Consider the following 27,988-nt stretch of genomic DNA (forward strand, 5'->3'; position numbering starts at 1 on the left):
ATTTTTAAATCCAGACACTTTGCTGTACTTATTAGGCCAGCGACTTAGGATTTAGTTCATTATTTGACGGTATTGAAAAAATAAATATAAATTTTTGCAATTGCAGAAATTTTTCAACACACGTGTACATGTAAATCATACATAACATCAATTAATAGCATGTTGTTGTAAGCATTTTAATCATAATGACACCGACACATGACAATCAAGACACAGCTGTACCTATTAGGCCGTAACCTATGATTCAGTTCATTATTTGACATATTGAAAAAATAAATATAAATTTTGGAAATTGCAGAACGATTCAACATCTGTGTACATGTAAATTATATAAAAAATCAATTATTAGCATGTTGTTGTAAGCATTTTAATCTTATTGACTCATCAAGTGAGCAGCTGGCGAACCACGGCCTCTCGTCCGGTTACCATTCCAAGTCGGGTATGGGATTAGTTTTACTGTATTGTTTGTTTTCGGAAGCATGGACTTGGTGGTGGAGGAAGCCGTAACCGACCAGCGGTTACGTGAACCACCCAACGACGGCGAGGAGTCCAGCAATCCTCTCGCACATAACCATCCCTGCATGGGATTCGAACCTGCGAACCCACGCAGAGTAATTAGAGGTGCGGTGGCGAGCGTATTCCTAAAGCTTAGCCCGTTGAGCCACACCGCCGCCCCTGTGTCTTTGTTTATTACTTTATTGCTTGCATTTTCACTTCTTCTATGTAGTCTATATGACACAGATTCATGCATTACGGTATTACAATAATTAACATTCACATACTGACATATTCATCCCATGGGAGTGAAAAGTTCAAAATAAATTTCTTTTATCACCTGTATCATGCTTTGTATATGAAAACAGAGGAAGACTGTCTGACTGTACAGCTATCAGACTGAACGCAGTCAATACACTGTATCAATATATAGCGATACTAAAATAAAACGTTATCCTTAAACAAAATGTATACCTATATTCTTGATTTAAACTGATTCTAGGCCATAAAACTATCACAGTAATATCAGAATACTGGAATATATAAGATATGAGTTCATGATGTGCGCCGGATTCGATCCGCCCATTTCGGAATTCCCCGTTTGGTGCTTGCGTAGCGTGTTTCCCCGCATTTCACAATTGGCTTTTATGACATCACAAAAAGACTCAAACAGCTGATTTGCAAAACAACCATTTCATAACAATTTTGCAAAGAGAAAGGATATTTCGTTGTATGTCTAGCTTTACGAAACCAGCACACTAAATCAATATGGACTTTGTTCTTGATATAAAAAGTTCAATAGGCTTGGAAGCAGAAAATCTTGTGAACAAGGTATTTCCAGAAAAAACAGCACAATTGGATGCAATTCTTCAAAGCCCGGAATTTCGTCTGGAAAACATACCTTCGGTGCGCCAAAAAAGTTGGGAAAGTCACGCAAATGTAACAGCAAAGAAGGAAAATTCTAAAGCATCGACATCGGATCGAAACATTGGTGAACCTCCAGCAAAACTTTTGAAAAGTTGTGATGAAGGTGATGCGTCAGAAGATGCTGTCGAGAAACAAGAAGTATTTTCGAATCCACAGATTGTTCATCTTTTGGAGATTATCAGACCAGAAATTATTACTTTAATGGAATCGTGTAATACAATTCGTACCTGGGTAAGTAAAAAGTAAAAGTAGGCTGTGCCAAATATTTCACCGCATCATAAAAAACGTGTGTGTTAAGTGCAACAAACATAATTGTTAAATTTTCTATTCGTGTAGGTCATGCTTCTATTGCCGAAGATGGAAGATGGTAACAATTTTGGAGTTTCTGTTCAAGAAGAAACGATGGGAGAATTGAAAGGAGTCGAAACGGAAACTGCTGTTTTCTTGGAATCAACTACGTCGTATTTTTTCGCTCGTGCAAAGGTAGCGTGAGAAGCTCAATATTTCGAATTTTTACAAACCTTATGACGACAAAAATGTTTTTGAAGCATGAGCCATGGAGTATTTAGCATGCGTTTTACTTAGAATATGGATCTCTTTTCTGGACATTTACTGAATGTTTGTACTTTCAAACATACAACTCCTATTTAATGACTAATAGATGGATCGTAATTTGAAAGACTAAAATGCGATTGCTATATTTCAGGTCGCGTCCAAAGTCATCAAACACCCGAAAATTCACGATTACGCCCGTTTCATTGCGGAGGAGGACGAGAAGCAATTTGTTTCTTTGCGACACACTGTCGCAGAATTAAGAAATTTTTATTCGTCTCTACATGATTTGATTATGAAGAATATTGATAAAATTAAGAAACCAAGAAACAGCAACCTTTCTTCAATGTATTAGTTAAGTTGGCAATCAAATAAAAATAAACCTTACACATACAATATACACGTTTGTTTCATGGACAAGGTCATAATCGAGAAAACAGTGAATGAGGGCGTGACGTCAAAAACTGAAAAGTGATAGAGTTAACTATCGTGTCAGGAGCTAAAAAAGGATTTGTCATTTCCATGCCGCTGCCACAAGTCGACTGACCCGCTATCGCTCAAGGCAAAGAGATCAACAATGTATTTTTAGTAAACAGGAAATAGTTCAAAGCCATTTATGAAATAATAGGTTATAACACTGTTACCCATGTGAAATAAATTTATAATAACATAACAACGACCTATAATAAAACCAATACATACTTTGTTTGACATTAAACTGCGATATTCACGTACAGTAGGCCTACCGCGCTTATTTTACTGTCGTACCTTAACTATGGTGTAGTAACAAGAAATTAAGGCAGGGGTACAGACAGGTATTAATAAAAGGGGTGAAACTTTCCGGATCGTTATATGATATGAGAGCCTGAAGTATAGCATCTGAGGAACCTAAAGCCTTAGAGATTAAATGATAAAACCGAATGCAAATGCTTTAAATCACCAACAAGAATCCTGAACATCGAAAATATACGCCACAATGTGATGTGAAAATTTAAACAAAGCTAATAATCATACAATTATTTTAATATAATACTGTACTGGCGGCTTCAGTTTTCTCTTATATTAATCATTATTGAGTGGTACCCCGATTCTCAAGTACAGTTTGAGTTTTAAATGTTATAATTCGAGTCTGCAGCCAAGTCGCTACTGTTTTGAATCACAAGTCGACGCCGAGTCATAGTAGAATTTAGGGGTGGGTGATATATTCTAGAATACCTGAATCAAATACAGAATACCGAATCCTATACTATTTTATTGTTTTTCAAATGTGGTAATTCTCCCACCATAAATATGGATTCCAATTTTTAAAAAGCCAAATTGTCAATGTATTACTACATTTGTATCCAAATGAAAATACCCTGAGCATTTAACGACTATCAATTATAATCAAGTATGTCAGCGTGTTTATTTTCTGCGGGCAAGACTCGAAAATAACATCTTGAGTAAAATTCATTTCTATTATAAAATACTCATTTTTGGTTATTGTGGTTATACATACCACTAGCGGCAACCTTTTTAATTTGAAAATACCGCATGACACTCGACCAAACATGTGTCGTGCTTGGTCGACAGAAACGGATTCATTGGCGACTTGAATCATAGTTAACTATGCTTGAATTACGAATATTTTATTTTATTCGGGGTACAAAATAAATGAAAAATCAACGCATTGTTTTGCGATATCACTTTGTATTTTCGGAAACGGGGTGTCGTGAAAAAAAAATTTGATGTAAATTAATCGAAAATATTGTCTCAACATCTATCGTCTGGTGCACATGATTTTCCGGGAGAACTCGAAGGCCGCGATAAATCATTCAAACTAAAGAATATTTCACGTACTCCCAACATTTAAGATTGTTGCAATTAGAAAATCGTCAGTAAGGCGGCACCAATAATAATTATTCTTATCAGCGAAATAGATTGAAACTTGTAAAGTACGTTGTCTTCGCGTTCTGAATATGCAAAGCTGGGATTACGAAGTTTGATATCTGCCACATTTGCGGGTTCTTTGCGAGCGAACGCTAGTATAATGTTAAATTTATACTACTACGGGTATAATCAAACGAGAGAGATTTCGTCGCGTAAGAAAACGCTCGTCACTGATTAATAAATTAAAAATCCGTAATACAAAAATTGACGCATGGCGCCGAAGAGGCGGAAACCGATTCCGAATACTTTGGGATTCAAATCCCCCGGATTCGGTATTCTATATTGCCCATTTCTAATATAATTCATAAACAAAGTTGAAATGAGTTAAACTGACATTAGTTTGAGAATCAAAATAGGATTCAGTCATGTATTGTCAGCATCTACCTCGGCATTAACAGCCTATTTTGTGAAATCCATACAGACGTTATAAATTGTATTTTAAGTGTCAGCTATTTTCCATAGGCATAGACTCTATCTCAAGGACAAAAAAAAATCTCATCGGTGGTTAGCCGGCTCGTGACGTTTCGAGTCAAAAAAGGATTCAGTCATGTATCGTCAACATCTACCTCGGCATTAACAGCCTATTTTGAAAAATATATACAGACGTGGTAAATTGTATTTCAAGTGTCAGCTATTTCAAAGACTTTTTGGAAAATATTTTTCGACTGTCCAAAAAAAATCTCATCGGTGGTTAGCCGGCTCGTGACATTTCGAGTCTTTGAAGGAGGTGAACCGGACAGTATGACATTCATGTATTCTCATGACCACACATATGGGAAATAAACCTGAATATTTTACCATATTACGCAGTAAAAGTAAATGTTACGAAACGCAAGAAGTCGCGAAATAGAGGTGCGATGGCGGGCGTATTTCTAGCGCTTAAAACGCTGCGGGATACCACTTTAGATTAGGACTTCGATTGATCGCTGAATCGCCAGAAGAAAAAATGACCAGATCGGCGGTGAATTTTGTTACGTAACTCTGGTCACGTGAGGTTACATAACAAAGATCGCGCGAAACTCGTGTTATTAAAAGCGGCGTGAATTGCAGTCTGATTGCTGTCAGTTTAGTTTCGCTGCGTGGGAGGGAGGATAGTGCGGAGGTTAGGAGTGATCAGGTTTTGGAGATTGGGCGAATCGAATGTTGCTACAGGGGCGGTGACTCCTCTATGAGCCGGGGCCACGGCCAATGGGCCGCAGAGGAGTCACCACTTCCACTCGAATGTTGGGTGCTTTTGCGGAACTGGTAGAGTTAGTTTGTTTTGCAATATTTGAATTACTTTACAGCTAGGTTCGGCAATCACTTTTCTCAGTGGGCCAGTTATAGATTACCGTAAAAGCGCCTAACTTCGGACAAAATTACTATATTTTCGTCAATAACTTGGCCATTTATTGTCCAAAAGGTGCCAAAATTGCTCGGTAAAACATTCGTGCGGTAATTTACATTCCCTGCAAATTTCGGTTCAATTGGACTATTTTTACTATTGAAATAATCGATATTTCTTGCCATCTGACCGTTATCCTTCACTGCCCTAACTTCGGACAGTCATTTTCTTCACTGCGTAACCGCGACGCACAGAGAGAAAGAGGCTTCCGATGCGGATTGCGTAATCACGTCGTTGCGTGAAGATAAGACGTTCGATCGTCGTCGTAACGTAACATTGACGTCACGACCAAAATGCATTAATTGAAACTTCCGTCGTCCTATGTTTACATCTTTCGTTCGTTATTTGCGATACTTCAGATGAGTATAATAACACGTTAGTCATTTTAATCAGAAAATGCATACGTAAATATATCTGATGCAAACCGTTTCAATCCACAATGAAGTATTTTAACAGGCTTCTATCGAAGTCTTTGAAGTATTAATATTCTCGACGGATAGCTTTTTTTTTATCGTGCGCGGTTATCTTTATAATTGATAATTTATATCAAACACACGGTAAATCCGATTGTAAAGTTTAATTTAAAATTCAACTTAATCTTGTAAACATGTAGGTCCCGTTTATTTGTTGGAGATTAAATTTATTTTTAATTTCGAGTGAAAAAAATTCAGCCAGGCCGTATTCAATAACTGTCATTTCGACTACTAATCATAAAATAATGGTTAAGTTAGTGCACTGTGCCATATGGACGTTGGAATTATCATAGTTTTATATGTTCGATTTTAACGTCATCGATTAAGTGTGACATGTATTTTCATTAATGTAATTTTGGCATATATTCATACATGACCGAACAAAATACAAAAATATTACATTGGAACGCCGTCTTTATCTTAACGGAAATTGTCATATTGGCTCCGTTGTGTCTGGCGTCAAAATTCATTTCCGCGACGCAGTGTGACGTCGTGTCGGAAGTGAGCGAAAAATAATCTACGTGAGGTTGACGTAATTTTTGACGCTGCGTGAAATCTTAATATTCTTACGGAATTTATAATTCAGAATTTTAGATTTTATTTGAATCTCGTACGACATCTTGCGATCACTCAAATAAATTATATACATTGTTGTCGCCCTCTACCGAATGATGGTATTTTGACGATGATAGCTTCAGTAGGAGCGACGCTCTGCGCCGTTGAATGCCGGGCAGTCAATTTTCGGCAAAATTTCCGTTTTTTTACCAAAAAAATAATTATGCAACATTAAAAAAGATGAGAATAGATGTAGATATAACAGCGCAACCTATAATAATTGAAATTAGCAATATACGGCGCGTTTTAGCCAAGATATGGCCGTTCAAAAATTTTGTCCGAAGTTAGGAACTGTCCGAAGTTAGGCGCTTTTACGGTACCGTACGGTATGATGTTTTTTGATAAATGCAAAACCCTAATTTATACCTCAACTTCTTGTACAGTACCAAGAGAGTGAGTAGATGGTTATCGTTTCCCTGTTTCATGTCGTTTGGGAATGAAATTATTGTACTGCAGTACTGTAACCTGGTACGGTAAGTGACTTAAGATATAATATGTGGGGAATTACTGTATGCTGTACCTGTACGGTAGCTGATAATAAGAAAATTTATATTCATAGAAACTATTTTTAATTTCAGCAGGCACAAGTGGGCAGGATCCGACCCGTGGGTCGTAATTTCAGACAGTGCAATATATTTCATGACCTCACTGCTAGCGCACTACTCGGATTATTATTAGATTATTCACACATATTCCAGTATTCATAAATATTTCATCACTTTGTGAAAAATATAAATTCACTCTTAAATCATTCATCCATCACTTATATTATTGTCTTTAGATTATATGAACGCATGTTTTTATATATGTTTATATTTTTAATTCGCCCAATTGTGACTTGCATCTAGCCATCAGCAATCATGACTTCAAGTGAGATAATTAAAGAGAAATTGCAAAAAGGTTTGCAGGCAACTTATATTGAAATAGACGATTTGTCGCCCAATATGTGTGGAACTAGTTATAACGTTGTTGTTGTATCGGAACTCTTTGTTGGAAAGTCACGTCTTGAGCAGCAAAGGATGGTCAATGACATTATTGCAGAAGAGATGAAATCGATTCACGCTTTTACACAAAAAACTTATACTCCAACAGCATGGGAAAAAAAGAAAAATGCGTAGTTGCTGAAATAGTATGTTACCATCTCCCACACTTGGGATAGCTGTTAATATTTTCTTTCGCAATTTTTAAATCAGATTTTTAATCATATAATCATAAGGTAGTATCGAAAATAGTCAACTCAAATCTAGGTATGACTGAATGTACACTATCTGAATTAGGTATTTCTGCGAAATATACAAAAGACTTTCTCACAAAGCTAGGAAACCAATGGCACACTGCTAAAAGATTACATACTCCTCGTCTATTCTCTTTACTTGCATTATCACAAATAATTGAAGAATTTCAAGGAGCTGGAATGACGGCTTTGTCTTGTATTGATGCAGTTCCAGGTCTCGGAATGTCAGGAATGATTTGGGCGAAACACTTCGGAAAAAATGTTTCAGTTACAATCAATTTACATGACGAGATTTATATGAAAAATTGTTTGGAAAAAAATCTGAAAAATAACATTCTTGAAAACAATGTATCTATTGTATGTAGGAATCCGAATTCTTTACTACACGAATCAAATAAAAGATACAACATGATATATCTAGAAGCATATGGAACATGTGTAAGGTACCTTGAGGCTGCTTGTTTCTCTATATGCCACAGAGGCGTATTATGTATTGTTTCAACAGACCTATGCACTTTATATAATAAATGTCCAGAAAGAGTGCCAAGAATCTATCATGGGCAAGCAATGAAACATGAATATGGTAAAGAACTTGCTGTAAGGCTCATTTTAGCAAATGTAGCTCGTTCTGCGAGCAGATGGGACCGTGGAATATCTGTACTTTCATCTTATGTGGATGAAAATTCCATTGTTCTTTTAGTTAGAATTTTAAAAGGTGCCACGCATGCTAACAAATCATTGGATTTTATACAAAGAGTCGCTCATTGCAGAGTTTGTCATTATCGTCAAGTTTTGAATGAAAAATTGTACTATGTTCCAATGCCAGATATCACCGACTGCTTTTGCAAAGATGGAGGAATCACAGATGAAAATGTACAACCACCGATTGTAATGTTAGGTCCAGCATATATTGGACCCATATTCGACACTAATTTTGTGATTCAAATGGCTAAAACTCTTACCCAAATTGATATTAAAAATAAACTTGTGCCAGTCATGCAAAATATGACATTGGAAAGTTTGTGTCTTGATTCTGATGAGCAAGAAGTTGAAATTATTAAACTTTACAAGGAAACAATAGAAACTCAAAAAATGTCTAAAAGCCAAGATGCTAATGAGCCGTCTGCTAAAAGATTGAAACCAAATGATAGTTTGGAGTCGATTATTCAAAAATATTCTTCGGAAACTTGTCCGATTTTCTACTATATTGTTGAGTCTCACACTAAAAAAGGGTCAAATCCTTTGAGAATTCTTGCTTCTATTCAAAAGTTGCGGTCGGTTGGATTTCGGGCTTGTGGAACGTTGTTCGATCCAAGGGGAGTTAGGACTACTGCCTCTCCCAGAGAATTTAGAAAAGTAATTAACAGCATAACATCAGACTGAAAATATTGACATCTTTTGTCTTGTGATTTTAATGAAAGCTGTAAAAAAATTTCATTTTATGCACAATAGAACAAAAATTTTTCATCTTTGCTGTGAACCGAAACTAGTAGTTGCTTAACCTTATGTGAAAAAATTCGTGCAGGATCCAAAATGCCTTACCTCAATGGCCCGCTTGTCAGTGAATTTTGTAGTTTATTTTTATGGAGCATTGATATGAGTTGAATAGTTACATATTTACCTGAATTGGGTGTTTTTAGATTTTATTCCATTATACCTTCTCAAGCTCTCAAAATGTGTTTTGTAGTTATAGATTTTATTTGAACTATATTTTGTCACGATCCTACCATAGGTATTAGACATTAGTAAAACACATCAATTAACACCCAATTTATAATTTGAACTATAAAATTGTATAAAGCAGTGGTTTCCAACCTTTTTCGCTATATTCCTCTTTTCGCGCATATTTTGGAACTACTGTATTTATTCAATCAGTAATGAATCATTAGCTTGTATTATGTGTGTATAAATAAGCATTAGAGTAAGAATATTAGCAGTTTTACTAGACCAAAATCACAGCACAAAGTTCCTTCGGATTGGGAAACGCTGGTATAAAGTATTATTGGAAATGAAAGTATCATTATTTGAGGAGTCTACTTATACTGTCTCTTTTCCCGTATTATCTTGTAAATTTTGAAATGTGAAGTTCCATGTAGAAGTGCTTAATGTGAAGAAAATATTTTGGGCTTTTTATTAAATTGCTCCATTTATTTAAAATGTTTAGAAGAATAGTGAATAGTTTAGGTTAGCTTTTGTAAAGATGTCACCTGATACAACAACAGAAAGTAGTGATGAGGAATGGGAAGAAGTTGAAGAATCTCAGAAATATGAAGAAGAAGAAAAAGATGTTGTTCCATCTGCAAATGTGGAGGTGATTACTATTTGATATCTTGAATACAAATGTTTTATCTAGTCTTGTATTTTAGTCCTTGTTTCTTTTGAGTTATTTTGGCCACTAGATTGGTTGCTTGCAGTCATTTACACTATAATATGGTCCTTCCCCTTCAGTGTTGAGAGTATCAATAAAGATAGATTTTAACTCTACTACTATTCTCTCCACTCTCAGTTGGAGGCTCTCAATTTTGCTTTGAGTAATCTAGTATAGGCCCTACTAGAAATTATGTTTAATATGAAAATTTTTCTACTTTATATATATATATATATATGATGTACCTGTGTTTTATTTGTATATTCTCATATTATCACCTTGCAGTAATCAATAATAAATCCTAAAATAGTCCCTCAATCTCAAATTCTTGAACAACTACTTTGAGTATTGAGTATCAGTCAAATTATACAAATTAATTTTGCATAGATATTGAATATGTTTTTGATTATAGGTTGAGTTGGTTCCAGATGCTGTGAAGAAGAAACTAAAAAGAGAAAAATGGGATCGAGAAATGGTTGAAACATGCATTAGGCAAGCAGCTAAGAGAATTGACAAAGAAATGCAAACTGTTATGCATAAGGTAAACAAATTTGGTTTCAGCTCAGAAAATATGATGCATTCTGATGGAAAAAGTATTTTTGTATGATGATCTGAATTTCAATACAAATTTTCTAAAGTGTCCCATCATTCAAAAGACAAAGGATGATTGACGAAGCTCAATCTTTAAAAATTCAATTTCATTCAATTTAACTAATTTTCCAGGATAATTTGAATTCTTGATACCAGGATAACACAGCAGGGAATAGCCTAAATATGATTATATTTAGTAAACCTCTTATATGAGTGGTTCCTATTTTTTTATATTTCCTGGGAATGTCTACTCAAATGTGATACGGCACACAAAAACTAGCCCCCGCTCGTTTGTCATTTCATCTACTGCGGTTACCACGGTTACCCCACCAGTGGTGCCTGGAGTTGTTCTCTCGAATCACCATGAACGACACTGGAAACACCAGGTTGCTTAATCGTACCGACATGGCTGATTTCTGTCATTAAATATTGTTCCACTTCCTTTACTTGTTTTTTTATGAGATTCCCTCAAAGATGACGCTGTTTGATAACCGTGACTGGTTTATCGCGTCTCCCATCACATTATTTTATATTTTACCTTACTTTTGTATACTTTCGTATTTTCGGTATGTGAAAAAAAACATTACTGATTACTGACTCATTGAAATTATCAAAATATAGGTTCATCTTATGTGTCTCTTAACAATGGGAATGCGTGTTAACCGAATTTGCAACAATGAAGAACTCCTATCAAGAACATATTCTTTACTTCCCAAGAAGTACCATGATGTCAAGCCGAAACATGTCTCTGCAATGTTCTTAACAAGGTTTGAATCGTTTTGTAATGCTAAAATCTATTCTTTTCAGCTGTTCATTTTTTTCATTTTTCATCCATATTATCATTTCAAAAGTTTTAAGTTGAGTTTATAGAGTTGAAAGTTCAATGTTTAATTTTAAAATTTGAATTTGTGTCTCACTGCCGCCAAATTGCATTTAGACTGAGAGTAAATTCAGATTTACTTTTGCACAGGGTACCAGTGCATGTAACTCTTATTTCTTCTTTTTTTCTCTTTTTTCTTCACTATCTGTGTTTAATTCAGGTTTATACAAGATATGCAAAAAATATTTGAGACTGAAAATGGGGTGGAAAAGCTTCTTGGTTTTGGAATGCTCAGATTACCATTCTTGGAGACTAAGATGAAAAAAGCTCTGGAAGCACAAAAAGTCAAGTTCAAGTTGGATTGGGTGTTGGTAAGTCTTCAGTTTTATGACTTTTGCATAGATATCCATTATTCATAAACAAACATGGAATTGCTTAGGGTAGAACACATTGATTTCTATCTTTTCAATTGAAGAGGGGAAGAATATTCAATTCCAACTTCCAAGATATACTGTTATTTGGTTGCAATCTCACATAAGCGAGTAAAATTTCAGATAGTTTTTCAGGTTACTATCACCTATTTCATAGATGTCCATGGATATACTTTACAAGTTTTTTTATTCTCAGGTTTTTGTCCTTGCATTGCGAGCCATGGGATTGAATACAAGGCTAGTGGTATCATTACAGCCTCTTCCTTTGAAAACACCAATAGAGAAACGAGATGTGAGTATTTTATGAAGAATTTCGAGGCTCCTAATTAGTTCAAAATGAAAAATATTAAATGACTGTAAATAAGAAAAATCACAACCGTGCTTGATGATATTACTTGATACTTTTTCAGGAGAGCGTTGCTGCGATCAAATCGAAAATTTACGCATCAAAGAAAAATAAAACTAAAGATATTCCGCTTTTAATGGACAAGGACAGCAAGGTGATACTTCAACTCGATGGAGCGAATGATTCTCCGCAGAAACGACGAGTTACTCGATCATCCACTGCGGGAGTGAAAGTTAACAATGAAGAATCCGTCAATCCTGTTAAAGCTCGGAAACGAAAAATAGCTAAAAAAGATTCCGATGAAGAAAATGCTGCTCCTTTAAAAACAAGGAGAAGTAAATTGAACAAAGTTGAAGAAAAAATTACCGAAGTATCGACAGCTGTAGCAAAGAAAGAAGTAACGAAAAAATTGAGAAAATCAAAGAAAGATACAACTGCAGTCCAAGAAAGTAAAACTAAGAAAGAAAATGTATCAAAACAAAAAGTATGTTACTTACAGCGATTCAGAAGTAACTAGCCAATTATATTTATCCAAGATTGTCTTGCTTAACAAGTTATGAATATTCACAGATTGAAGAAAATAAAGTGGACGAGACGCCACTGGTGAAACAACTCACAAATACCAAAGCTAAAAGAAAATTAAGAACTACTGTTAAACGAAAGATTAATGTGGTATGATCTTGACATTTGCTTTTTATTGAAATTTATTTCGAACAAAGCTAAGGTAGATTGTTTATTGGGTCTAGGAATTTATATTCCGCTTGACCTGCTATTGAGCATTATTCACTTTATTTATCACACACTAGGCGAAATGATGCGCTTGGTCAAAGCACTGGACGTGTAGAAAGTTAAACGAAAAATCTATAACATACAGTGTCCTCACATAGCTTGGGCAACATCCTATCTCAAATTGCACATCTTAATGGAAGCAATTCATCATTTTCTTTTCAGAAAAGTGATGTGGACTCAGATAACGAAGATGCTGATTTTCAACCCATTGTTAATTCACCCAGTTCTAGTGAAAATGACAGTGATTTTGAACCTAAAATGGAAACAAAGAAATCACCAGCTAAGAAAAGCCGTAGCAATGTCCAAGGAAATACTACTAAAAAGACGTCTGCAGGTATCTATTTTTAACTCAAAAAGCTTATATAATCTAATCACCTAAATGGTAATCTTATAACTTGGCAATTGGCAAATCATGCCAATTATGCCTAAGGATTATGCTCACTCTTGATCTGCTGACCACCCAAAATTAATTTTTTGCAAGAGGATTGCTCACGCACCGACTGTTAAACTGCTGATTCTTGTGGCATTTGATTATAGGTGGTTTTAAAATTTGGTTTCATATGTCGTGTGTTTAAGATTGTTGTATCTTTTTGCACTTATCAAGGCATGCCCAACTGTAGCAGTTTTTAGTGCTTCAGATAATTTTGTTTTACGGTGAAAATAATTTTAAAACTACTTATTCAGTAAACGTTTACATATATTTTTAAGGCAAAGCCAAAACAAAGAAAGTGACATCTCGAAAAACTTCTGCAGCAAAACGAACAGTGAGCAGTGCAGATTGTTATGATCAATGGATAGAAGTATTTTCTGAAGAGGTATTTTAGGTTGAAAATTTTGAGGTTTATAGATTGGTTAGTACCTAACTTAAATATAAAATAAACCGTTTTAGTTCTTACCTCCACACTGTCCAGCTGGACATGATATCATATTAATTCCTTATTATTCAATTTTAAGAACAGAAATAAAATTCAAACAACTCTGTGTGTTCTTCACTTTGACTACACTTTTTCCACATGTAATTAAAACATTTTATTAACATGTAGATGGCAGTATATATTATATGGTTATAATTTTAGCTGCATTACCTTTTCTGAAAATTCACTAATTTTCGTATTCTGAATATATGTATTCAAATCATAATGATATATATAATATTTGTTAGAGTGACCGTCGCAGGGATGCTCGTTATCTCCTTTTTTGTTTTTTATTTATATATTCTGCTGCTATTTTTACCAACCAGCAGTTTATATTTTTGAATTGATTTCTAATTCAGGAGGGCAAGTGGATCTGTCTCGATGTATTCCGTTGCATTATCAATCATCCAGAAGAAATAGAAAAGTATTCTACTCCTCCTGTTCATTATGTCCTTGGATTTAGTAACAAAGATTACATTAAAGATATAACGCCTCGTTATGCAGCAAAATGGTTAACTGACACTAGAAAGTTGCGAGTTGGAATGGTTGATAAAGATTGGTGGAAAGAAACACTGGCACCATACGCAGAACCTGATACGGTATACCCCTTCATTCTGTTACTTAGTAGTTCTAAAACTTTCATGCTCTGTCCGCCAATGACTCCCTAGATTGCACTTCTTATAAAATAAAAACTAGTTTTGCGGTTAACACGCATCAATCAGGTATTTTACGCCCCATGTTTAATTATAAAAAGGGCCATCAAACGGTCGAAAAATTAGACAATACCTAGTATAGACATTGTGATACTTGTGGTCTCCGAAGAACCACTTTGTGGTTACTTTTGAAAATCTCCATAAAAAAAAAACTGTTTTTTTTGGAGTACTCAATATTCCAAGTGCCATGTACTATAATCATTCGAATATTTCAACAGGTATTAGATGCTAAGGAAAACAGAGACATGCAAGAAGCTCTTTTGGCTCAACCATTGCCTACAACCATATCCGCTCTTAAAAATCATCCATTGTTTGGTTTGAGGAGACATCTTCTCAAATTTGAAGCTATCTATCCACCAGATGTACCTTCTGTTGGTCTTATAAGAGGAGAAGAGATATATCCTCGGTCATCGATATACACATTATGCAGCAGAGAAAAATGGCTTCAAGAGGTACGTCGGTATTGATTAAATTGAGAGCAGATATTTCAGTTTCCAATTATGTAATATGCAATTCTAAAACTAATAACTATATTGAAAGTTCTGTCTCATTATTGCAGGCAAGAAGTGTGAAAGATGGTGAAGAGCCTTACAAAATGGTGGCATCATTATGGATAAACATGAAGTTGAAACAAGATATGTCAACATTGTCAATGCCACTGTTCGGAATTTGGCAAACTGAACCATATGTGCCACCTACTGCGAAGAATGGAAAGGTAAATCTTCATTTTGCATTTAAATAAAAAGTCATCCTTGAACTAATTATTCTCAACGAAACTTTGGTAACTTCCAACACTACCATTTTGTAAAAGGTGCTTCACAGCCATCAGTTTGAATAAGATGTACCTAGGATGTAATTACTTCCTATAAAACTCTGACCTATGCTCCATTAATAAAAAAGAACGAAGCCTAAAAATATGGATATAAGGGTCGCGTGTCAATACCAAATCACCTTACTTGTGTAGTTTGCTGAAAAGATCAGTAGACAAGCAGGAAAATAACCAAACTGCTTCTATATATGAAATATAATGAAAACAAATAAGGTTTGGGTGATATCTCTGGTGCCATAACCATAAGAATCTAAGGAAATTGAAAAAAAAAAGTAATGACCATATTTGAGTACAGAAAATTTAAAATTGATCGATCCATTAGTTGCCATGAATAAGATTTTTCCCTCAAAAGAATAACAATCACCACACCAACAACAATAGTTTAGCAACATGATCCATATGTACACTCTTATTAATATTGAAACCATTCAAGTACTAGGAAATGGTGAAGTAATTTATGCTTATTGTAAAAATGAATGAAATGTAAGTTCTGGAATATTTTATTAATATTATACTATATTAAACAGGTGCCGAAAAACCAATTTGGTAATGTTGATTTGTTCCAGCCAGAGATGTTACCTATTGGTTGCGTTCAGTTACGTCTGCCTGGGCTAAACAAAGTCGCTCGAAAGTTGGATATTGATGTTGCATTAGCTGTTATCGGTTTCGACACACATAATGGATATCCACATACTGTGTAAGTCCATTGGATACATTTGTTCTTTCAACTGTTACCTTAGGCTCTTTGGACGTGCTCAAAGAACCTATTTTCTGTAATACCCTATTCTGAAATATTTTTTCAACCAAGGACCATGTTCTGGAGATTGTAATTTACGCCCGCTAGTTTGATTTGTGTCTGTGGTCTTTCCATCAGTTAGGCCTCTTTGAGACTCGGTAATGTGCTATACTGAACTGTGATTTTAACCAAGGGCAATGTACTTAAGATGGCTGTTATAGAATCCTGCCGTTTTGAAGTTTGAAATGTGCCTGCGGTCTTACCACCGGGTGACCGTACATTTGAACCCGTATATCCGCGGGTCCAACCTATATGAGGGTGCTAAAATCCATGGGATAGGGTTAGTACGTGTTCAAATATCCGTAAAAAAAAAATTTCTATAGGTGCAATAGTACGCAGGTGAAATTGTCGGAGGTTCAAATGTAATGGAACCTTACCACTGGTTATGCTATTCAAGCGCAGAGCTGTTGCCTATATTATCTTTCTCTTAATAATTTGCAACCAACATCTTTCACAGCACGGATGGCTATATCGCCTGTATTGAGTATGCAGACACACTAGAAGAAGCATGGAAAGAAGACCAGCTGCATGCTGCAGAACGGGAGAGAGAGAAAAAGGATAAACGTGTTTATGGACATTGGAAATTTTTTATAAAAGCCATGTTAGCAAAAGAAAGAGTGAAAAGAAAATATGCTTATTTGGGAACAATGAGCACGGAAAAGGTTGCAACAAATTAAACATTGTTATTGAGATCTTCACTGATCTCATTTTTAATACAATTCCTAATAGTTACCGTATCTATCTCTATTTTTATTGAAATTCTTGCATGATTAGATTTCTTCTTGGCTCAAAAACAATCTTAACTGAGTATATAATATTCGGAACACCACTTCAATTAATTCAACTGAATTGGTCCAGCAGTTGATCTTTTGGCCTTTCACTCTAGAAATCAACCACTTCTAGTGAGTGATGTTAGTTGGATAACTTGTTCGGTACTCACCGTCAAAGACAGTAAATTGAAAATTTCAATCACATAAATGGGGCTTGGGTGTCGATGCTCGATAACCAGCTTTGGTTCCCCGAATCCCTGCGACTTTCCATTTCCAGTAAATCTGTGTAATTATCATTTTCTTGTATTTTGTGCTCGATTTTTCACTGGTTGGAGAAAATAAACTTGACTAGACTCTGGTATTTTCATTTGGCAACTTCCAATACATATGAGATTCATTCCCTGTCGCCAATAGCTAATATATATAAAGCATATTACACCTGTGTATGTTTACGCAAAAGACGCGTTCATCCATAAGATTTTTCAAATCTGATTATTGTGCTGCTCTACTACGAAATTTAACTGCCACGGGGTTGGTGACTTATAACACATTTCAATATTTTCAGGGATCTGCTGATCAAAATAACAACACTGAATCTAGTGCTGCATGGCAAGCAAAAAGAATTGAAGTAGCAAGGAGAATGTCTAAGCACATGAAACGAAGAAAACTTCCCATTGGAAATCAAAAGGAGGAATTGTTTCCATTCTGATGAATCAAGCAATCATGAACATTTTTTAGGAATTATTTTTACTGCCATTATTAAATTGCTTTCCATTTCATATCTAATTCTCTCACTTTGCAGTATTTCTTTTGTCGATTGTACATAAATTTCTGGAAATACCTCACTTTGCAGTATTTTTTTTGCTGATTGTACATAAATTTCTTGAAAAATAGTTGAATTTGATTCACTATGCAGTCAATAGTTTGACAAAGGTTTAAACATCGGAAGCATAGGTGAAATGCATGTTAGGGGTCTCCTTCTCCATGGTTCGACTCTAGTTGTTGATTTTTTATGAGGCAGCAAATATTGTTAAATACTGATTCAATACTGTTTACAGACATTGTGAGGCGGATAGTATACGCTACAGGATAGTCCAGTACATTTAAAGAAGTTTGTAATTGAATCAAAATGTATGTATGTAATTGTGAAAAAATTTGTCCAACAGCAGGGAGGGAAGGGACACAATATTTTGCCCATCCCCTGAACCAGTCAGTCATTCAATGTACTGGGTCCGATTAATAATATTAATGGTTAACTGTTGGTCAGCCATGATTTTCACTAGTGTTTAAGCTGAATGATTAAAAAATGCTCCAGATCTAAATTTCAAATATTTTATGAAATACTTATTCAAATGAAACAACACAATCAATAAATACAAACAAAGCATGAAATCTCATTGTGAGCTGATAGCGCATTGTTATTCTATTCATTTTACGGTCTCAAAATGAAGGATCTCGTCTTCAGTCAGGCTTTTGTGATACAAAAATCTCAGTATGCAATTCCCCTTTCTTCACTCGCCCATCCGGTATTGATGTATCAGGCCGATAAATCATATGAACAGTCTGACTTCCAGCGGCAGTGCAGAGAGCAGCAGAAAACATATAACGGATAAAATATGACCATGAATGTCCATATGGCATTTTAGATTTTACTTATTATTTATTTATTCTGGAAATTTTGATCAGATTCTTCAATACTTGATTCAAATTTTCTGTTAGCTTGGTTTCTTCTCCAGACGTCATCTAGAAAATACATAGCCTACATTACATATTATGGTGCAGTTACAGAATCAATTTGGCTTTACTGTTTCCAAATCAAAAATTTAGGTTCAAACTTTGGTTTCTAACTCATTGATAGATTTTCTGTAATTCGAAATTACGGCAACAATCTATTCATATATATACTCCCAGTTTCAGTATGTGGTTGAAAATATGAATAAAGTCAAATTAGGGCAATTACTGGTAATTCAAATAAATTTTCCATAAACAAGTTTCTCAATCAAAAATAAGTAGTGACATAATCTCAAAACGGTTTTCCAGTTTCCTACAACTGCTAAACTGAAATAAGAAATTAAATTTCTGGTCCTTTAGCCACATATATGGAAATGCTAGAATTTACATATTTATCCTGGGAGAAAGGAAAGTCGTAAAGGCAATATTGCAAACCACGACTATGTTCTCCTAGCTTTACGTGGCGGGAAACCCACAATCTGTATGTATTTTGTACTTCACTTATTGTTGTAATTCAAATAATATAGATAGCCTATAACAGTATGGCCTATTACCGTACTCACAAAAAGTTTCTCCTCCAGCTGCAGGCACGTTGATCATGAACCATTCCATGCAAGCTCCAGCCAGAAAGAAAACCGGCATATATTTATACGGTGAATTGATACTAGGTAAATAACCTCTCCTTACACTAACAATAATATCAAGAAACCTGTCAAGAACGCCCATTTGAAAAACTTTGGTGAAATCGTAAAAACTCGAAGCGATAACTTGAAATTGTAAGACGACTCCAGATACGACATATCAGCGGTCGCTCACGACTTTATCCTCCACAAGTCCGTGCCTCTTTAAAAAAACTTGTAAACTATTCTCACACCGGTACTTGGACTGGTAACCGAATATTTTAAGATTACACAACTATTCACATTGATACGATAAATCATAATGTAAACAATATTATTTCAATGTTCGTGACAAAAGGTGAATAAATTGAAAAAGAAATATGGCTCGGCGATGTGGCGCACTTCTCATGGGGAAAGTTTTTTGGGGTCAAGGGTCGGAGAAGCATCTCCCTGTTGAAAAACTCAAAAATTGTAAAAGCATTAAAACATAGGTAACGTTAGATAGGCTAGTTTATTTTTATTCTCCCCGGTGGGCAAGTGAGGCAGTGACTGAGGCTTCGCGCCACGGTAGTTTCATTATCGTGGTTTAAATAAAAAAAATAAACAAACAGCATAATTTGCGCGATTTTTAAATTTTCAGCGCCTGAAATGATTACGGTACCACGGTGTTGCGCTTGATGGATCATGGATGCAGAAAATCAATGTAACTAGATGATAAATATGAACATAAAGTAATTGGATACCGGTACCGTACCGCAGATTATTGGAAAAAATGTACATTGTGCAGTAACTCTGCAGTTTCGGTGATTATATATAAGGTATATCTTTTGTTGTTTATATATTTGGCGTGGCGGTGCTATAGTGGTGGCTCATCCAGTCATCGTGCTAAGCGTTAGGAATACGCTTACCACCGCAAATCTGATTACTTTGCGTGGGTTCGAATTCCGTGCGAGAGCATTGCTGGGCTTCTGGCCGCCGTAAGGTAACTTCCTCCACCATCAAGTCCATGCTTGCGAAAAGAAATAACTAACTACAGAACTAATCCCATACCCAACATGGAATGGTAACTGGACGAGAGGCCTTGGTTCGCATATGGTTAAGTCGCCTTATTGGCTTTCCTCTCCCCTGGGCTGCCGGAATAAATATGTAAATCCTATCTTATTATTTATTCATCCTTACTTATTCTGTACAGTAATTATTGTATATTCCACATTCAGACACAGTGAAACCAACAAATTCAAAATATACATGCTTGGTTTAAATATAAAAAATGCATTAAAGTACTTGGCATATCGCAAAATTCGAAATGTTTTTTCTAATTGCATAGACAGACAGTATAATTGTTGTATACTGAAATAGAGCTAGATAGTTTATTTTGCAAACTCCATAATACACACAAATAGTTATTACACTATTTATCGCTTTCTAATTCTGTTCTGGGTATATATCCCCCATCATCTGACCATGGAGAGCAAGAGTGAAGATGCTGAGACTCCAAGAACTCTCTTTAGTTCGATGTTGCAACATGTGAAACCAGTGGAAACAATTCGGCGTCCTGCAGGAAGACCTGTTCATAATACTGATTCCAGGCATAGACGATCAAACAGGATATCTATGAATACCAGGTATTGGTTGATAAGCATTTCCCAATTAAATCAGAAATTATGGCGCGAAAACGAATTTTATGTGATGCATGAAAGTGCCAATTCAATTTTAGATAAATAGTTTTTTTTTGAATACTCCATAATAAACAGAAATTAAAAATTCCGTAGAGAGCAAAATCTTCAAAAAGTTTAAAACATAATAAATATCATGTGTCCGCTCACCAGCGCACATAAAAAACAAACAAACCTCATTAAATGAGTTGGGCCATAAAAACACACAGAAAATATACGAATGTATCAAACTTTAGGTTCGTCTGCCGCTGTATTGGTATAACAACCAATGGACAGATAGAACTAATTTATTACAATTTTATGATAGTGACTTTTTGAAATCTTATTCCTGCAAGTATTATCACTGGACTGTTAGCTTACAAATCTTTAACAAACATTACTATTTAATTGCAGCCAAGCTAAAATTAAGCGAAAATCTACCGGATCAGCAATTTCTGATAAGTCCCCAGAATTTTTACCTACTCCTAAAGGATTAATAGATGATGTTCTGAAACAACAGTCTATCAAAAAAACAGTACATGTTGCTCTACGTCAAACTCATCCAACTATACTTGTAGATGTTAACGAAACAGAAAGGTACAATTTTATATATTCTGAACTATTTTTCATTATGTATCTGAAGCGTGAAGTCTAATTTTATCTATAAGTTGAATCTATGAAATCTTAATAAAATATTTTGTTTCTTATTTAATACTTTACGCTATCACATCACCTCATTTACAAAATCTGAATTTGTGATATTCTCAGTCCAGCACCGGTTGCTGCAGTTGTTGACCAAGAAGATCGAGCAGATGTTGAAAAATTCAAAAAGACTCCGATTCCTACGATACAAAAGGCTGATGATTCTTCTAAATGGTAATGCTCACACATGATTGAATAATATATATTTTATCTTTTACAGAATGATTTTTAAATATTTGTTGGATGTATACAAGCATTCATTTCAGATATTTTAAATGCTGTTAGTGTGTGGTGCAAACTCCTAGCATATCCTACTAGCCCACTTACTTTTTATGTACTTAGTGCTCATTTTATTGATGAAAATCGAATAGTTACAACAATTGGCAGATTTGTGACACTATCATTAGAATCTGATAGTGTGTTTGCTTAGATTATCATGAGACAAGTTTTATGTTAGTAAAAATCTTAGGTATAAGGTTTGATAGTCGGAGAGTTGTAATCAGTATCAAATAATATAATACTATATGTGTCCAATGTAACAATAACCATTTTTTTAGTAATAGTTTCAGTTTTATTTTAAGGTCGTCTCTTGATGGGGAAGATGAAATATTATTTCACCATAAACCCAGAGAAAAAAGGATGAGGTAAAAACTTGTATACAAAGTATTATTGCGATATCCAATCAGACTTCATGTTTTCTTTTTTGGATTCAATTATATTTTTGGTAAATATCTGTTGAGAAGTCAAATCATAGCAAGTTTACTTTGAAGCATGTTATTGTTATAGAAATATATTCTATTCCGTCAATGAACAATCAAGGCAACAATGTTTGATTATGCTTGAATGTTGATTCGCAATCAGATATCAGAAGTTTATTATTTATCTATCCCTCCCTCAATAACCTTAAATGGGACCTCCTGAAGTATACGCATGGCGCACAACCTGAACTCAGGTTAGGCTTCAGGTTGTGTGACATCTTGGTGCATATACTTCAGGAGTACCCTTAAATGTATACAAACAACACTGTCTATTTAATAAAAAGATTTATCCGAAATTCCTAAGCCAGAATCAAATTTACCAGAACATATCTCGTATACTTCAAATTGCAGAACAACTCCTTTTTTCAGACTCTCGGATATAAATCTATCGAAAGTAGCAGCCAATGCTGAATCTACATCTTTCTCTCAAGATTTGATGTCAAAAGTACAAGCTCTTATAAACAAAAACAAAGAAGCTGAGGCAGCGAGTCCAAAAGATGTTTCAAAATCTGTTTCTAATAAAAAACAAAATATATATTCTACTCCTTTGCTAAGCTCAACACGTATAACGAGGTAAAGCACTACAAGATTTCTGGTTTACTCTTCAACGATGTTAATAAGGTGGTTTTAATGAAGTCCTGTTACAATTTTCAATTTGCTGTGATTAACTCTCTCTAACCAGGTTTGTTTTGTTTATAATCAGTGTTTATATAATTTTTTTTTATTATATTTAACACACCTGTGGGGTCCAATAAACTATAATATATAGTATTAATAAATTCTCTTTGCACTTTAAAACATTTTATGACTTTATGAACTCTATGTATATATTTATCATTTTTTTGTTTTCTATTTTATGCTCTAGTTTCTTCGAGCCAGCTCGTAAGGATGCAACGACTGACACATATTTTTTAAATGAGAGTATTATACCCACAAATCATGTAAAATCTGAAAAAGAAGAAGAGAAATTTCCATCACATTTTTCATCACACACCACAGTAATAGGTGAGAAATAAAAAGTAGTTTTGTACAACATCCTTTTTTGTTTTAAAAAACACTTTTTTTGTTGTTGTTAGCTCTGAACAAGACTCTGTACAAATAGCCACGATATATGTGGAAGGACTGGGTTTTATTTCACTCTGGGTGACGGGGTGGGCTTGAGATTCGAATCAGAAATGCTTAACCTGCGATTCCAACACGCCCCGCGAAGGCGAGAAATCCTGCCAAAAAAATTATCTAATATGGAATTCGTAACATGAGTTATTAGTACGATGATGACAAGTGTGTTCGTGTCTTGTATGTAATGCTTGTGAATTCAAAATTTTGAATTTGATATATATATATACACACATTATCAGTCAGTGTGTCACTCGAATTTTATTTTTTTTTTCAGAGAATCCAAATGAAGGAACACCAGATGATCATATTTTACCTGATAAAGAGGTTATAAATTTATATTTATAATGTGTACCAGCATATGATTTTTATTTTTGTGGACACATATGTTGCACTAACTCTTTACCCATCTTTTATCATATATATGTATATTGTATATGTATCAAAACAATTACATGGAAATTTTTTTCGTTGCACAACACAGTGGTTCATATTGTCCAGAATCTATTCAAATACTAAATATCGCTCAAGCTTGTAATGATTTTGCAATGCTGCCTGGACCTAAGCGAATGGTGTTAAAAAATTTATTTTCTGGTTTCGCCAGCCTTGTCTGCCAGTTCTTTGTCTTCTTGATTGTTACAATAATTCTGGCCATACCATATTTTTATTTCCACTCTTATTTGACGGATTTGCTTCATGTAAATATAAAAGATCATATATCTTCTTTTGTAGATTGTTACTTCAACAATAGAAAATTCAGATAATGAGATTGAAGGACCCTTAGAATTGAGCAGAATCTTTAATGGTACGAAGACTTTGTATTCTATAATAATATATATTTGACTCTTCTGTATTCAGATCAGTCTGATCTCTAGTGCAAATTTTACCCAATGAAAAATAAAAAAATTTGTGTTTTTTTCCCCCAGAAACGGATACATCACAAGTGCCCAGTCCACATAGCAATGGTTCAGCTTTCAAAAATCAACGCTTTCCGAATGACCATGCACCTAATGATATTATTACTGATGAGAAGCCTGTGGATACATCTTCAACATCAAATCTTCGCAGGCGTCAAAGTGTGGTATGTGTTTTACTGTTGCTTACACAATAGCTCTGTGGGCTGCATGGAATTAGGTGCTTCAGTGGATTGCAAACTTGCTTGTGCTCGTTACGGGCTTTTAGTTTTTTCTGTGTTTATTCTAGTAAAAATGATGGAACTACCCATAATCACAAGATTCATCCACAGTTGTACGGAAAATGCTTCAAACCTTACAATGAAATTTGTTCTTTCATATCTTTATGGTCATTTGTCCTAAACGTATTGACTAAAACTTCTCATGTGCCTATCTTTATCTTCTTATTTTCTTTAATATCATTCAGCAAAGATGTATAAAAGTGTCCAACCAAGCTATTTTGTGACATGTGTTTGGAACCAATAAAAACTGTCAACTTATGAATTTTGTCTTGTGCCTTGTGGTTGAACCTTTACATGTCTACCCACCTCATAAATATTTTATGTGAATTTATTCCATGATGACTTCCAAATTGGTTGGAACTAGTCAATTTCATCTTTGTCTATTGCTAGTATATCATTTACTTTTCAGCATCACCAAACTGTTCCAGTGGTCATTGAAAATGAACAAAATGCAGGTATTTGTTACGTAATATACATAAACTGGAAAATATAATTACAGTTGTGAATTCGCAAAAACTTACAATAAACTTTTCCCTAACTTAAAAGTCAATAATATATGATTTAATGGTTTAAAGCAGCGTTTCTCAAATTTTTTTTTGCCCTGAAACACCTAGTACTGCTTTTAGCTAGCCTTGCGGAACACCGAGAAATTAGAAGGTAAAATTTATTGGTTTTCAAAAAATTTAGCCCATGGTAAAGATTTCTGTAAACTTGACAGATAAGAAATTAGGCCGAGGGTTAACGATAATAAACGTTATCGGTGAGAGTTGAGAGACAAATTTATGACCCAGAGGCGACGAAGTACTGCCGAAATCGCCATGATGACCAATTTGGTCACGATTTCGGTCCCAGTCCAGCGGAACAGTTATGTTCTGGGAAACACTGGTTGAAGGTCATATCAAAATTTGAACTGGCTTCTCCAAAACTATTACTTTTATGCTTTAACCTATTTATATCAAGATACAAGCAAAGAGGCATCAGTTGGAGTAACATCACACAAGCTGATATCTCGTGAAAAGAAGTATGAAAATTATATGTTTGTTTTATTTTTAATATTTTAATTAAATCTACAGTAATTTTAAATGGTAATATTCATTTTTAGGAATGCAAAAAAGCGAAAACTACTCAACAAACTTCCATTCCCCAGATCACAGCTTGCTGGGATTGTACAACACTACTCCACTTTGAAGATTTCTAAGTATATATGTTTTATTCTTTCATGCAATTCTTTATAGGACACAAAATGGCCATATGGGTCTTTTTGCTGAAGCGTTGTTGTTAGGGTGACTTTTTTGGAGCGAAAAAATTGCTTTTCTTGAACTAATGGACCAATTGATATCAGAGTTCTATGATATCCAATATTTCTCTGTTTCATTTTAATTCATATTAACACTATTTTTCATGGCTGTACTCCTTTTTAAATTTGCCAATTTTGTGATCAGCCATATTTCTGCATGAGTTGCATAGGTTACTGCTACTGGAGTTTGCTATTGGATGTTCATGTCCAATTTTCTAAATAAATATGTTTCTGGCGTCAAATTACTTGTAAACTTACATTTGATGACTAAGATAACAATTTAAAGTTAAAGAAACTTTTTTGAGTTCTTTCAATAAGGCTGTCGAACGTGTTTGAGGCATCTACTTAATTTTACTTCAGGGAAGCATTTGAGGAAATAGAAGATGTTTCTCGGCAATATTTTGAGAATACTATGAATGACTTGGAAGAAATCTGTCATAGGAAAAATAAGAAAATAATTTCATCTGAAGATGTTGTAAGACTTATGAAAAGGTCTGTTCCTGAAATAATAATTATTTTCGAAGCATTTTCTGCAAAGTCTCTAGAATACAAGTTTCCGAGATGAAACTGGCGTTTGTTGAATCTAGTGAAATTAAAACATTTCTTCTTTTAAACATATGAACAAAAAATTCCTAAAATCAGGTTCATACTTCGGAATAAATCCTCTGAATTTCATCATATATTCTATAAATGATGCATGCTTCTTTGAACTTTTGGAACTGTTGTTTCGCTTACACAGTAGTCATAATGAATGCGTTCATTTTTAGGCGACAACACTTGACAAAAAAGAAGACATTAAATGCTCTAATAGAGGAAAATCTCTCACTTGAATATAGAGAAGAACTTATTCAAGTAGCATATGCAGGAAATAATATCTTGCCTTGATCGAATGAATAGTGCATGTAGTCATAATATCTTGAGGCCTAATAAGATTCGAGTTCTGTTATTAGAATGTGATTGCCGATTTTCTGACAGATTCATTGCACACCAATCATGAGTGGGTATGATCTGCTGACAAGGGAGAGTATGAAAGGTATGCTGACAACTGTTGAGCATCAACCAGTATTGAATTAAAATAAATTCAACATGTCACTTGGGGTACAATTCATTATTATAAAGCTTGTTTATGTGGTTTTTGTTTTAGTTCATTAAAATTTCGAATATTTCTGAGAATTTGTGTTCTTTTCCAGAAGAAGGGGTTGTACTGCATTCTGAATTAGTTATTCTTTTACGTCAATTTATGTAAGTTCGCGCAAATACCTTCCTATTCTTAATGTTGCGGGTAGCGCTGCATCTGTGACACGCCTCGTAGTTCGGGACTGTTTTACGTAAAAATAGAGCCAAGGACGAACTTTAATCTTTTCCAACCAGTAAAAATCGATCTCGAAGTTGCCGCTACCGGAAAAGCATTGAGCAGTTTCACATTTCTAGAAGTGTTTATGCCACTTGGTTTGGAAACTTTTTTCGATAAAATTTTGTACGTTATAAACGTTTCCCAAATTTTGTTGGAGTATTTCACGTCACTTCTTTTAGCTGTCGGCGTGTAAAAAGTTGTTTACACTTTGCACCCGTTCGGTACAGATCCATGCTGGTTTGTTTTCTTATGGTGCTCACAGTGCGCAGTTTTATTATGGTTATGCCACAAACGCGGTGCGTATAAGGATATAGGTAGGTATGTACCTATTTGTCTTGTGATGTTTTGTCATCATTTCAAATAATTCGCTTGACATCAATTAAATTGACATCAAAGAATATGTATATGATGGCCAGCAAATTATTCACATGACCCGCCGAACAAATCAACGTGTCCTTCGTTGGGTATGGGTATATGATAGTATTATAAAACCGTATCTTTGGAAAGCAGCTTCTAAACTGGGCCAGGCGATATTGCTTTATCAAAAGCCGGTTGTTGTTTCTCGCAGTTCGTGATAATTTCTT

At 34.7% G+C, this 27,988-nt stretch overlaps 4 protein-coding genes across 5 annotated transcripts; all 4 read left to right on the forward strand.

Annotated features, from left to right (window-relative positions):
• Window positions 1-1,159: 1,159 nt before the first annotated feature.
• Window positions 1,160-2,372, forward strand: LOC120339700 (proteasome activator complex subunit 3-like). The gene is made up of 3 exons (XM_039407884.2): window positions 1,160-1,653; window positions 1,759-1,905; window positions 2,129-2,372. Exons 1-3 carry the CDS (start codon window positions 1,264-1,266, stop codon window positions 2,327-2,329), a joined length of 738 nt encoding a protein of 245 aa, XP_039263818.2. The 5' UTR covers window positions 1,160-1,263; the 3' UTR covers window positions 2,330-2,372.
• A 4,593-nt stretch (window positions 2,373-6,965) lies between these two features.
• LOC120338734 (tRNA (guanine(27)-N(2))-dimethyltransferase-like) lies at window positions 6,966-9,778 on the forward strand. Its single transcript, XM_039406663.2, has one exon. It carries the CDS (start codon window positions 7,625-7,627, stop codon window positions 8,990-8,992), a length of 1,368 nt encoding a protein of 455 aa, XP_039262597.2. The 5' UTR covers window positions 6,966-7,624; the 3' UTR covers window positions 8,993-9,778.
• LOC120338733 (DNA repair protein complementing XP-C cells homolog) lies at window positions 9,714-17,821 on the forward strand. Of its 2 annotated transcripts, none has more exons than XM_039406660.2 (15): window positions 9,714-9,920; window positions 10,390-10,518; window positions 11,190-11,335; window positions 11,609-11,759; window positions 12,016-12,111; window positions 12,230-12,651; window positions 12,744-12,837; window positions 13,117-13,288; window positions 13,663-13,769; window positions 14,228-14,467; window positions 14,800-15,033; window positions 15,141-15,296; window positions 15,938-16,107; window positions 16,664-16,868; window positions 17,542-17,821. In XM_039406660.2, the coding sequence occupies exons 1-15, from the start codon at window positions 9,810-9,812 to the stop codon at window positions 17,683-17,685; spliced, it is 2,577 nt and encodes an 858-aa protein (XP_039262594.2). In that variant the 5' UTR covers window positions 9,714-9,809; the 3' UTR covers window positions 17,686-17,821. The 2 variants fall into 2 exon arrangements, with proteins under 2 accessions (XP_039262594.2, XP_039262593.2); XM_039406659.2 differs by having other exon boundaries at window positions 12,230-12,649; window positions 12,736-12,837.
• Window positions 17,822-20,633: 2,812 nt separating this feature from the next.
• On the forward strand, window positions 20,634-27,223 carry LOC144427174 (uncharacterized). The gene is made up of 14 exons (XM_078115956.1): window positions 20,634-20,952; window positions 21,397-21,579; window positions 21,751-21,858; window positions 22,266-22,328; window positions 22,812-23,015; window positions 23,308-23,447; window positions 23,836-23,885; window positions 24,291-24,363; window positions 24,485-24,639; window positions 25,163-25,208; window positions 25,714-25,774; window positions 25,856-25,951; window positions 26,411-26,542; window positions 26,818-27,223. Exons 1-14 carry the CDS (start codon window positions 20,792-20,794, stop codon window positions 26,933-26,935), a joined length of 1,590 nt encoding a protein of 529 aa, XP_077972082.1. The 5' UTR covers window positions 20,634-20,791; the 3' UTR covers window positions 26,936-27,223.
• Window positions 27,224-27,988: the final 765 nt, after the last annotated feature.

Source organism: Styela clava, chromosome 9 (assembly GCF_964204865.1).
Source record: "Styela clava chromosome 9, kaStyClav1.hap1.2, whole genome shotgun sequence".
NCBI lineage: Eukaryota > Metazoa > Chordata > Ascidiacea > Stolidobranchia > Styelidae > Styela > Styela clava.

Bases quoted from the DNA above. Each gene is read 5' to 3' on its own strand.
- LOC120338733 (XM_039406659.2), top strand. From the start codon at position 9,810: ATGTCACCTGATACAACAACAGAAAGTAGTGATGAGGAATGGGAAGAA. The intron at 14,468-14,799 runs GTATACCCCTTC...ATATTTCAACAG, and splicing joins CATACGCAGAACCTGATACG to GTATTAGATGCTAAGGAAAA. The intron at 16,869-17,541 runs GTTGCAACAAAT...CAATATTTTCAG, and splicing joins GAACAATGAGCACGGAAAAG to GGATCTGCTGATCAAAATAA.
- LOC144427174 (XM_078115956.1), top strand. From the start codon at position 20,792: ATGGAGAGCAAGAGTGAAGATGCTGAGACTCCAAGAACTCTCTTTAGT. The intron at 21,580-21,750 runs GTACAATTTTAT...TGATATTCTCAG, and splicing joins GATGTTAACGAAACAGAAAG to TCCAGCACCGGTTGCTGCAG. The intron at 26,543-26,817 runs GTCTGTTCCTGA...GTTCATTTTTAG, and splicing joins GTTGTAAGACTTATGAAAAG to GCGACAACACTTGACAAAAA.
- LOC120339700 (XM_039407884.2), top strand. From the start codon at position 1,264: ATGGACTTTGTTCTTGATATAAAAAGTTCAATAGGCTTGGAAGCAGAA. The intron at 1,654-1,758 runs GTAAGTAAAAAG...CTATTCGTGTAG, and splicing joins GTAATACAATTCGTACCTGG to GTCATGCTTCTATTGCCGAA. The intron at 1,906-2,128 runs GTAGCGTGAGAA...GCTATATTTCAG, and splicing joins ATTTTTTCGCTCGTGCAAAG to GTCGCGTCCAAAGTCATCAA.
- LOC120338734 (XM_039406663.2), top strand. From the start codon at position 7,625: ATGACTGAATGTACACTATCTGAATTAGGTATTTCTGCGAAATATACA.